The sequence below is a fragment of the Magnolia sinica genome, chromosome 15, assembly GCF_029962835.1.
Source record: "Magnolia sinica isolate HGM2019 chromosome 15, MsV1, whole genome shotgun sequence".
Lineage (NCBI taxonomy): Eukaryota > Viridiplantae > Streptophyta > Magnoliopsida > Magnoliales > Magnoliaceae > Magnolia > Magnolia sinica.
The window spans coordinates 72,695,395-72,707,197 of record NC_080587.1 but is presented as its reverse complement, the minus strand read 5'-3'; the positions used below and the strand labels follow the sequence as shown (position 1 = coordinate 72,707,197).

General features: G+C 47.9%; 1 protein-coding gene across 1 annotated transcript; it reads right to left on the bottom strand.

The window, feature by feature from the left end:
* Positions 1-421: 421 nt before the first annotated feature.
* On the bottom strand, positions 422-1,375 carry LOC131227393 (stress-response A/B barrel domain-containing protein UP3-like). Its single transcript, XM_058223188.1, has one exon. The coding sequence runs from the start codon at positions 1,358-1,360 to the stop codon at positions 500-502; it is 861 nt and encodes a 286-aa protein (XP_058079171.1). The 5' UTR covers positions 1,361-1,375; the 3' UTR covers positions 422-499.
* Between the last annotated feature and the right edge of the window lie 10,428 nt (positions 1,376-11,803).

Genomic DNA, 11,803 nt, shown 5'->3' with positions numbered 1-11,803 from the left:
AACTCTGTTTTCTTGATAAAATTGGGAGTTATTTGATACTCTGGCAGCGTATGACACTTAATATGCAGCCACTAAGAATAAAATTAAACCAAATTATGAAACCGCTGTCACTAATTCACAGTCCCCAAATAATATTTGGTTGGACAATCTGAACCTCTGATAGGTGGACCACTTTTTTCCCTAAACAAGATCATCAGATATTTTTCATTTTTAACTGTCCAATAAATGTCCTCCAATTCCATAGTCTGATAATCAAACAATCTTAATTTCAGTTCATGATACATCTAAACTAGGAGTAGTAATTTAGATAATTTAAGTTGCATTACTCATATATTCCATTCTACATGCCTGCATATCAACTATCACACTCTGCCAGAGTATCAAAGCCTTTTCTCATCCATCATTTTTCACTAAATCATCGGTAATTTCCATAATTATAAATTCATTATTCTAGATAAAATTCAGAAAAAAAGGAAAATCAAACCGAACGGATCTCCGATCAAAGGCTGGCTGCCGTCGGCAGCGGAATCTCGTAATCCAAGACGATGACGCTTTCCAGCAAGCTCCTGACCTTCTCCTTCTCCATCTCCACCATCTGCCCCTTCTCATCCAGCCCGTCCATCTCCTTCACTCCAGGGAAGATCGACACCGATCCAACCGTAAACCCCTTGGCGCGAGCCGGCGAGAAGTTCTCCCCAAAGCTGATCTGATCGATCTCTGGAAAAGAAGCTTTGATACCCCCAAGAACGGTCAGGATCTCTCCCTTTTCTCCATCCCCTAACCCTTCCTTCAGCTTCAGGAGCGTGATCCGCATCGCAGATCCGGGCCGCGGGGAGATCGGGCCGTCGAGATCCGACACCCAGTCAAAGCCCATGACGTCGTCGCAGATGGGGAGGACCGATTCCTTGACGACGCTAACGTGCGCCGGTTCGGCGGAGTAGGAGGCGAGGTCTTCCTTCGTCTTGTAGCGGCTGTGGAGGAGGTGCGTGAAATCGAACGATTGGGATCTGTTCTTGGAGATGGGGCCCGCGGTTAGGTGTAGAACGGACGGTAGGGATGTGAGGCCGTTGAGTCTGGAAATCATGGTGTCGAGCTTTGACGGGTGGGTGTCGGGTTTGACGCGGAAGAGGACGATGTGCTCGATGGTTTTTGACGCCATTTTGACGGAGGAGAAGAGGCGGGAGCTGGAAGCGGGTTCGGGTCTGGTATGGGAGAGGGAGAGAGAAGGGAGGGGTTTGAAGGGGGACGGAGAGAAGGGTATTTTGGGGATTTGGAGTTTGGGGAGGGGTAGTTTGGGAAGAGAATGAGTGAAGTGGGAGAAGAGAGGCTTGAGGGGACGAGTCGTGAGAAGAGAGAGCATCTTGTCGAGATGAGTCTCGTCGGATCGTGTGATGTGGATTGATAATACGTGTGAGGACCTCTTTCGGTCAGTCGCGCTTGAGATGTAATGCACAATGCTCGGGTAGGAAGAGAGATTTGTGGGCCCACCATGATGTGTGTGTGACATCCACTCCGTCCATCGGTTTTTTCTGGATCATTTTGTAATGTAAAGATAAAATTAAGCTCGATTGAAAACTCACGTGGGTCATATACTGGGAATTTTGGGATGAGACGGACGGAATTGGAGGAAGTTCCTGCGGTCGGTAGCTATGTGGGGCCTACCTTGAATTTTTTTTGAGAAATCAACTCAGTCCATCCGTTTTTATAACTCATTTTAAGGCAAGAGAAAAAAAATTAATGAGGATTCAAAACTCAAATGGGCCGCACGAGAGGAAAAAGTAGGAAAGAAACACCTACCATTGAAACCTTCCTAGCCCACCTTGATGTTTATATGCCATCCAAACGGTTCATAAGGTCATTCCGACTGGGATAAGGTAAAATACAAAAAATTTAGACTGATGCGAAATTGCAATGGCACTGTGACTGTTTCAACGGTAGTAATCTAATCTCCATTGTTTTCTCTTGTGTGGCCACTTAAATTTTGTATCCACGTCAAATTTTGACTCTTGTTCCAAATTGAGTTGGAAAATTTGGTAGACAGGGTGGATTTCTCACAGATATCACGTTGGCCCACCTAGCTTCTGAGGAACTTATCTGTCACAGGCAATAGGCATCCATGGAGATGCTGCCACTGAAACCTTCCCGATATGACATCCAACCCGTCCGATTATCACCGGAAGACCAACCACAAAAGCATCATGCGGCCAGCAATGACGTGTGACTGACATCTGCTCCGTTGATGCAAATTTCTGATGCGCCCCTCCGCGTACCTATCACATGCACGAGAGAAAAACAAAGGAAGCCTAGCCAAAGTCGTGGACCTCTGATGCCAAAGTCAGGGCTAATAAGACTGGAGGTTCTAGGGATAGCTTTTCACGTACCTATCATGGTGGAAGTTTTCTATATTTATAGGAAAAAGGAGAATCCCAACGCGTCAGGATTCTTTTCATGATATCTTGGAGATTCGGCGTCAATTCATTTTTGGACTCCAGCCGATTCCGATCGGGGATCATTTTACAAGATTTTCGACAAAGTATTTCGCTTTATACCATTTCTACCTTGCTCGGATCGGTTCAGGCCGACTCTATTGATGAGTGAGTCTCGACCGGCTCCTAAGGGTAGTATTATTCGCCTACTGTTGAATAAGATGAGATTGATCCGTAATCAGTGTACTTTCTTAGTCCGATAACCGACTCTGTAATTGACCTAAAGATAGGTCGGTTGGGTGGCTTCTGAGCTTTGGGCCTTGATCAGCATCTTCGGATGATATTGCCTCGTTTACCGAGTCAACTTTATGCATCTCGTATATTTTGCCTTATAGCTCTGGACTTTGTAAGTCTCGGTCGGGATTCATTTCGTACAATCTGAGTTAAGTATCTCCTTTAGGCATTTGGTGTCCTTGACTTGGTTGGGCTTGTTGCCTCGAGATCCTGGGCGATGTCAATAGAGTTGGTCCATTTTATAGTTGAATCCCTCAACTTGTCTTATTTTTCTCCAACAACAAACCCCCATACTCCTTGCCTCAACCATGTTGATGCCAATGGGTAGAGAGTTGTTGAGTCGGCTTGAGCTGGGACCGACTTTATGATTGAACATTTAATGCTTGCAGGGGTCTTGCATCCTCTAGAACATGCGCCAGTTCGTTGCTCGAGGCCGCATGAGCGGGCAGCCGTCAGAACGTCTTTCCAGCCTATGAATGTTAGACACGTGGCGAGGGCGGCGCTCGCATCATTCGAAGTGCGCCATGTGTTGGGCGGGGGAGTCGAAGTGGCCATCGACTCGGCTCCTCCTTAAATGCCCTCACCACGTGGCAGAGCTACAAAAGGGGGAGTGGGACGCTCCTCTCCCGTTTTCGCGCACACGTTTTCCTCTTCCCCGCTTTCCGTTTTCACTGTTTTCGCATTCTTTGCCATTTTCGCCTTTTGTTTCTGATTTCTGCTCCCACGTGCACCTCTTTCTTACTGTCTCCGGTAAGTTTTTAGCTCTCCCTCCCTTTCGCTTTCAATTTCAATAACAATGCAAGGTTCCTCGAGCCCCCGGGAGGGAGCTTCAGGTGACGAAGGTGAAGCGAGGCGTCTTTGGGATGTTTCGGAATCACCTTCGTTGCTGATGGAGATGGTTATAGGTGCCAATGCAGCTTTCCAGCATTCCGAAAGGGTGGCTGGATTTTCGGCGGAGCGCCCTGTTTCGGCAAGTCCCTCTCGCAGAGGGGCGTCCTTCACCGAGGAAGGGGAGGCTGAGGAAACGGAGGAAGAGGATGAGGCGGCCGAAGGGGCCAGTGAGTCGGTCCCTGTCAGGAGATCGGCGGATGCCATTGAGTCGGCGGCCGAGGGAGCGGAGGCTGCAGATGAGCAAAAGGGTCCCGTTCTCTCAATTTTAACCGAGGCAGACCTGGACAGGATTCGGGCCGGGTACCATGTCCCAGACTCGGTCATTATTCGCCTCCCTCTCCCGAGTGAGTTACCCGACCGTCCTCCTGCTAGGATGATTGTAATTTTTCAAGTCACTTTGCAGTGCAGCTTGCGTCTGCCCCTTAAGGGGATAGCTCGGAATCTGTTTTCCCGACTCTGAATAGCGCCTGAGCGATAGTTCTGAACGGGTGGAGGAACTTGTTCGGATGCTCGGTGTTATGGGCTGAGATGAAGCAGCCCTCACTAATTATCGACGAGTTTCTCTATTTGTTTCAAGTACGGCCGAACCCGCAGCAGCCCGGCTGGTACTTTTTGTGTGCTTGGCGGAATAAGGGCGGTCCTTTGATAACCGACCCTCCTACCTCCAACAAGCATTGGAGAGATACATGGTTCTGGGCGTGTGGCCACTGGGAGACGGCCGAGCCAGGGTCCATCGAATCTCGTATTCCTCGGGTATTCTCTCAAGCAGGTGACTCGGCGTCTGCCCTTTTCTGTCTTCTCATACTATTACATATTTTAGTATGATTGAATGTGTTTTGCAGATATCCCCGTGCGAAGGCCGAAGCTCAAAATTGACACTTTAGCTTGGATTAAAGATTTGAAGGCGCTGAGTCCGGAGCAACGGTCTTGGAAGAGACTTCTCCAACCGAAGCATCTTTTTTATTCGGGTTTGGACTTAGCCTTGACAGGTACTTTCTGGTTGTCCTCTTGCATTCCCTTTGAATTTTATTCAATTCGTCTTGCTTTCAATACAGAGATGACTGAGGCCCAACCTTTTCTCTGTCTGCCTTCCAAGATGAAGGCCCCTCCAAGGTCAGAGCCTCGGCCTCCAAAGAAGCCGAAGACGGTCTCGAAGGCCAAGGGGCAAGCCACCTCAACCATCCCGACTGTGATAGTCCCCGACACGGAGGAAGGGGTGGAAGTGGTGGACGCGGGGGCTCCCGAGTCCCAGGTGGCTCCTGAGCTAGGACCCATTGCAGAGCAGGTCCCGGAGTAGAGGAGAGGGGAGACGACTCAACAGGAGATGTCGGTCTTCCAGCGGGCCGTGAAGGACATGGTTCCCTAGGTGATTTCCAATGGGAGCGAAAAAGACTTCGCTACTCTGTTCGAGGCTCCCCCGAGGCGAACTCTCTCTCATATGCCAAAGATGCTTCTCGAGGTAAGATTTGAATTTGACACTTGTTCTATTGATTCCCTCAAACTTGATCTGAACTTGCATTTTCCTTTTACAGTTCGCCCCTTATGCACTCAGGTCTGGCTCGGATCTGGCCGATGCTCAGAAACGGGTAGGGGAAGCCGGAAGCACAACTCGCTGCTGCCATGACTCGGCTCAATATAATGACTGGCGACTTAGAGCTTGTCAGGAAGGCCATCGAGGAAGCCGGGGCTGAGGGTGCCCGTCTGGCCTCGCAATTGCAAGAGGCCTAGGAGGAGAGTTGGCGGAATCGCAGGGCCCTTGCTTCTTCCCAGGAGAAGTTGTCTCGACTCAGGACCGAGATTAAGGATATCATCGAGCAAGCCAAAGTCTAAGCTGTAGAGGCCTTTCTTGGGTCCCGAGAGTACTTGGAGTAGCGGGACCGCTTGTATCAGGATGATTACATAAAGTATATAGACCTGATGAAGCAGTCCTTCCCTGACCTTGATCTCTCAGGATTTGACGAAAGTGGCTCTGGGTCAGAAGGTCCGGAGGCCAAGGCATCTGGGTTTGTTAAAGCAGCGGCGGCTGATCTTGAGGTCGCTTGGGAGGCCATAGATAGACGACCAATGATGGACCAAGTAATATCAATGGGGCCCAATCGTTTGGGGTAACCCACTAGAGAATTATGAGAATGGGCCTAACCAGGCCTAAGGGAAGGTCACAATGGGGCCCAATCGTTTGGGGTAACCCACTAGAGAATTATGAGAATGGGCCTAACCAGGCCTAAGGGAAGGTCACAATGTGGGCATCCAACCATCCAACCAACATTGCTCCCAAGGAATGATGCTCAATGGGTCAATCATATAATGGGTCCACGGTCTCATACAAGAGTTTAATACACATCATCATGGGCCTCGCTTATGGGGCATATATGCATCATATTGGGCCTCACTCATGGGCCAATGTATATATAACATCGGGTCAAATCAAATGGGCCGAGTCAATGAGCCGAATCAAATGGGCCAAGTCAAATGGGCCGATACAAATGGGCCGAGTGAATGGGCTGAATCAAATGGGCCAAGTGGATGGGCCTCATATACACTACAAACGGTCTCAAGTACATCACATGGGCCTCATCATACGGGCCTCAAAGACACAACAGGTGGGCTTTATGACACTTTAATGATGATCAGCACCGCCCAAACATTGCCCATGTAAATCATCACTGTCCAAACATTGTCCAACACCGTCAGCACCTGTCCAACTGTTGGACTGTGTACAATACACGTACATCATGGCCAGGCCCACACAGATGGGCGGTGTGGATCAAAACATACATTATGGTGGTCCCATGCTGGCAAAACAGATGGACGACGTGGATATAAATCATTACATCAAGGTGGGCCTCATGGATGGGCATAGGTACATCAAGGTGGGCCTCATATACATCAAGTGGGCCGCAACCACGGGCCGCACCAATGGGCCTCATACATTCCAAAAATGAATCATATAGAAAGATCAACTGAATGACACCCTAAATAGCGGCGGAGATGATGATTGGAAAATCATCTGGACCATACCACAAATAGCAGTGAAGATAATGATTCTCACTGTTAAGCAAATCACAGGGCCCACCATAACGTTTATTCCCCATCCAATCTGATCATAAGGTCACAAAGACGTGGATTAAGAGGGAAACAAATTTCATATAGATCCAAAACTTTTGTGACCCAAAAAGGGTTTCAATAGTAGTTGTTCAATCCCCACAGATTTTTGTAGTGTGGTCCACATGATAGACGGCGTGGTTATACAACATATTCATCAAAGGTGGACCGACAGTGTGGATGATGATCATCAAGGTGGGCTCAGAAGATGAACGGCGTGGAGTATACATCATGCGGGACCCACAAATGGACGGCATAGATATACAATGCATACGACACGGCGGGCCGCATACACGGGCCGAATATACATCGCCAAGGGCCACGACCCATGGGCCTAATACATCAAATGGGCCTTAACGGATGGGCCACAACGTCAAGGTGTGGCCTATGCCAAAATGGATGGACGGTGTGGATACAACACATCTTCAAGGTAGGGCCCACCATAATGTTATTTTCTATCCAACATGTTCGTACGGTCATAGAGACCTGAATCCAGAGGAAAACAAATACCATATTGATCCAAAACTTCTGCACTCTCTAAAGAATTTCAACAGTGAACGTTCAATCTCTACTGTTCTTGGCAATGGGGTCCACTTGATAACTAGATCTGTCTTATTTTTAGTCTCAAACCTCAAGGCGATCTCACCAGATGGTTGGATGGTTTGAGTATAACACATACCTTATGACTAGCCCACAGAACTTGCTGACGTTAACTACAGCAGCTATGTTGCTGCGTGGTCCACATAGATGGACATGTGGTCCCCACCGTCCTGATGGACAGTGGGATGAAATACATAATTCACAGTGGTTCCCCCACCATCCATTTGGACGGTGCAGATATAATACATACCTCATAGATGGGCCCCACCATCCATCTAAAACCCATACATCCTGCCAGGATACCACGTACATGTGGTAGGTCCCGTGTGAAATTTAGATCTATCCCATTCTCACTGTAATGCCATGAGAAATAAAGTTTAAAATTAAATAAATATAAATAAAATAAAAAGAAAACATCACTGTGATGTTTGGACGGTGTGAATACAACATCTGCATCATGGTGGAGTCCACACGGATGGACGGTTTGGATCATCAGACCCCCACCTGTTAACGTTAGTACAACTATATAGCTACTATAAACGTACTCCAGCCAATCCATTTCCAAATCAGGTGGGTCCCACGTGGGGCCCACTACAATATAATATTATATTATTATATTATATTACATGATATATATATATAATATCTTACCTGCTCCTTCTGAGCTTTGATTCTGCTCCATTCCCACCACCGTCCAGATACACGGTGGGATGGAATACATACCATGGTGGCTCTCACCGTCCAGTCTGCTGGATGGTGCAGATAAAATGCATAAATCGTGATGGTCCCACGTCCGGTGGGCCACCCCTTTGGATCAAGCTGTTGTTATGTTTTTCCTGCATTAGACGGTCAGCAGGTGGATGGCCCTGCTGCTTCTACGGTGCAGTCCACCAGATGGCTGGATCTGGACGACGTGGATATACTACACACGTACATACATATAGGGTGGGGTCCATGTGGTGTAGCCCACCAGATCGTCTGAATCAATCTGATATTTATTTTTTTCCTTTCATCAACGCTTGCTGCTGGACAGCATTAGGTGCAGCAGATCACGGCCCATCCAGCCTGCTGGATCATGTACCTGATGATCTAGGGATGGACGGTGTGAGTGTAGATCACGTACAACAAGGTGGGGTCCACGGGAGTGGCCCACCTGCTGCTGAATCAAGCTGATATTCGTATTTTCCATCACCCAGACCTGCAGCAGGGCCTGCCACTGGGCAGCAGCTAGTCCAGCAAAATGTGGCCAGCCAGTCCCACTGCCTGGGCAATCAGGGAATGGATGGTGAGGATAAATTTCGCACATCATAGTGGAGTCCACGTGGGTAGGCCACACAGTACCTGGGACCCATCAAATCTTGGGTTTCCCATACAAAATAGGCCTGTGCAGCCGATGGACGTCCAACACTTGATAGCAAGGATGTCCTTGCTGCTGGACGGTCCAGATCCCTCTCACCTATATCAGGTGGGCCACGAAATATGGGAGAGAGAGAGAGAGAGAGAGAGACGTGTGTGAGGGAGGAGCTCCGCCACTATGTGCTGCTCTCCAACCCTTAAAACACATACATCAAATGGGTCCCACTTGTCTCAAAGATCAAGATATACTCTAGAAACACCCACCTTTGATCATGGACTCTTCTTTCCACCAATGCGATCCAGAGGTCCAGGGGTGTAATTCAACGATCAAGATCGGCTTTAAAGGGTTGGATTGAGTGGTAGGGAGTAGGCGACACAATGCTTCTCTCATGGAGGTTGGGACATTAGAGTTACTCTCATGGAGCTTGAAAAAAAAATGAGAAAGAGATGAGAAAGAGAGGGGTGATGTGAGTGATAGAGTGATGGGGAGAGGGATGGTGAATGATGGGTGGATGTACTTAGTTGTAAGAGAGAGTTGACTTAAGGGGAGGGGTGGTTGTACTTGACATTGATTGATGGAGTGATTTGATATGTCGTAGAGATTCCTTCGGTATTTGCAACGTGCGGCGTTTTCCTTGAACTGAACGCAGACCCACATCTCCTGACCCGGGTATCGTCTCTGCGCGCGAGACGCGGCGACGGCACGGTCGCTAAGATACAAGTTTCGGGTCAAGTCGACTTCGGTATGCAGGACTCGGCTTAGGATCGCGCACAAATGTCAGATACAGGTCGAGGGTTGCCGGAATTTGATCGGGAGGACCGCGAAAGAACAGTACGGGATAGGATACGGGTCTTACATGAACCTTGAAGCTGATTTTGGATTGCGAAGCATGCCAAGCACTTTAAGCACACCAAGCTTTAAGCACTTCAAACACACTAAGCTTTAAGCTGGTCTTGAGAGCATTTGCAACCGAGAGGGGACATCGCTTAACTCGGCCAACTCTTTTTTCTGCATTTGTCCCTGTCATTTTGTCTACTGCACTCCAATGTAAAACTTGCACTGATGAATGAATATATTTGATCTTCATATTCTTTTGATTCAATTTATAATTTTTTTATTGCTTGCTCGTCTGACAAATAAATGCAATGAATTGCTCAACGGCTAACCTAGGGATAATAGATCTTTAGATGTTCGACATTTAAAAGGATGGGGGAGTAATTGTCCTGTTAGATCTTCTAACCGATACGTTCCAGGTCGGATGGTGCTCGAGACAATATAAGGTCCTTCCCAATTGGGTCCCAGTGTACCCGCACCAACTTCCTTTGTGTTCAGGAACATTTTTCAAAGGACCATGTCTCCTACTCGGAAGCATCTAATCTTGACTCGTGCATTGTAGAAACAAGCTACCTGTCGTTGCCGAGCCATCATCCATAGCCGAGCCCGTTCTCTTTGTTCATCTAAGAGGTCGAGTCCGAGAGCTAGCAGTTCTTCATTGTCTCATTCATTAAACGAACTGACCTGAGCTGAAGGTAGTCTGATCTCGACCGGAGTAACGGCCTTCGATCCATATGCAAGGGAGAAATGAGTCTCTCACGTGGCTGTTCGAGCGGTAGTTTGGTATGCCCATAATATTTTAGGAAGTTCTTCAACCCACGCTCCCTTAGCTTGGTCAAGTTTGGTTCGAAGATGCTGCTTGATGATCTTGTTGACTGCCTCCACCTGTCCATTCATCTGAGGATGATGGGGAGACGAGTAGACATTCTTGATTCCGAGATTACCGCACATCTCTCGATACTGCCTATTATCGAACTATTTTCGATTGTCGGTAACAATGGTTCGAGGTATCCCGAATCGGCAGATGATGCTTTTCCAGACAAAATCCATGATCTTTTACTCGGTTATCCTAGCCAATGGCTCGGCTTCGACCTATTTTGTGAGTAATCCACCGCGACAATGGAAAACTTGGTCTAACCTTTCCCCAAAGGGAGCTGTCCAATGATGTTGATTCCCTACTGCGTGAAGGGCCAAGGACCGGCCATAGGAGTCAGCTCCTCTGGTGGCTGTCTCGGAATGACCGTGAATCGTTGGCATTTTTCGCAGCTTTGGACGAGCTTATGTGCGTCATGCTAAATGGTCGACCAGTAATACCCTTGTCGTAAGACCGTATGTGCAAGCGATCGTCTTCCCGAGTGATTGTCGCAAATCCCTTCGTGGATCTCCTGCAGTACATAATTACCATCTTCATGATTTAAGCAGCATAGCAAAGGAGCGAAAAATCCTTTCTTATATGGTACTCCGTTGAGTATAGTGTAACGAGAGGCTCGAATCTTCAATCGTTGGGCCTCGGCACAATCCTCGGATAACTCTCCACTGTCGAGATATTGGACGATCGGGTCAAGCCAAGTGGGTTTCGAGTCGATTGAGTGTACACTTGAACTAGGCGGGTCATCGATGCTCGGCTTAGCGACGTGCTCGATTGGAACGGACCTAGGTATATTGTCTTCGTCGGCAAGGGCAAGCTTTGCCAATAGGTTAGCTTTAGGGTTTTCTGTTCGAGGGATCTGAGTGACAATACATCGTTGAAAACCGTCGATCAGCTCTTTGGCTTTCTTCATGTAGGCTTTCAACTGCTCCTTTCGTATTTGATACATGCTAGTAACTTAATTGACAACCAACTGTGAGTCACTGAATACGTTGAGATGAGTCACACCCAAGCTGGTTGCTAGTCGAAGATCGAGCAATAAAGCTTCGTATTCTGCTGTATTGTTCGAGGCTTGAAATCTAAGTCTCAAGGCATATTACATGTAGGTTTGATCGGGAGTTTCAAGGACGATTCCTGCCCCACTTGCTTAGAATTGGATGAGCCATCGACGAGAAGCTGTCGGAAGAGTGGGTTGGGCATCTGCTTGGGAAGTGCGATCGTCGGCTGATTGGCGGACTCATGTATGAGATCGGTAAATGAGTCGGTTTGCGGGGTAACTTCAGCTATAAAGTCGGCCACAACCTGTCCTTTAATCGCTACCCTTGACTTGTATTGAATGTCGAATTTACTGAGCTCGATTGCCCATTTTGTTAGTCGGCCATAGGCTTCCGATTTCTGAAGAATCTGACATAGTGGGAGGTCAGTTATGAC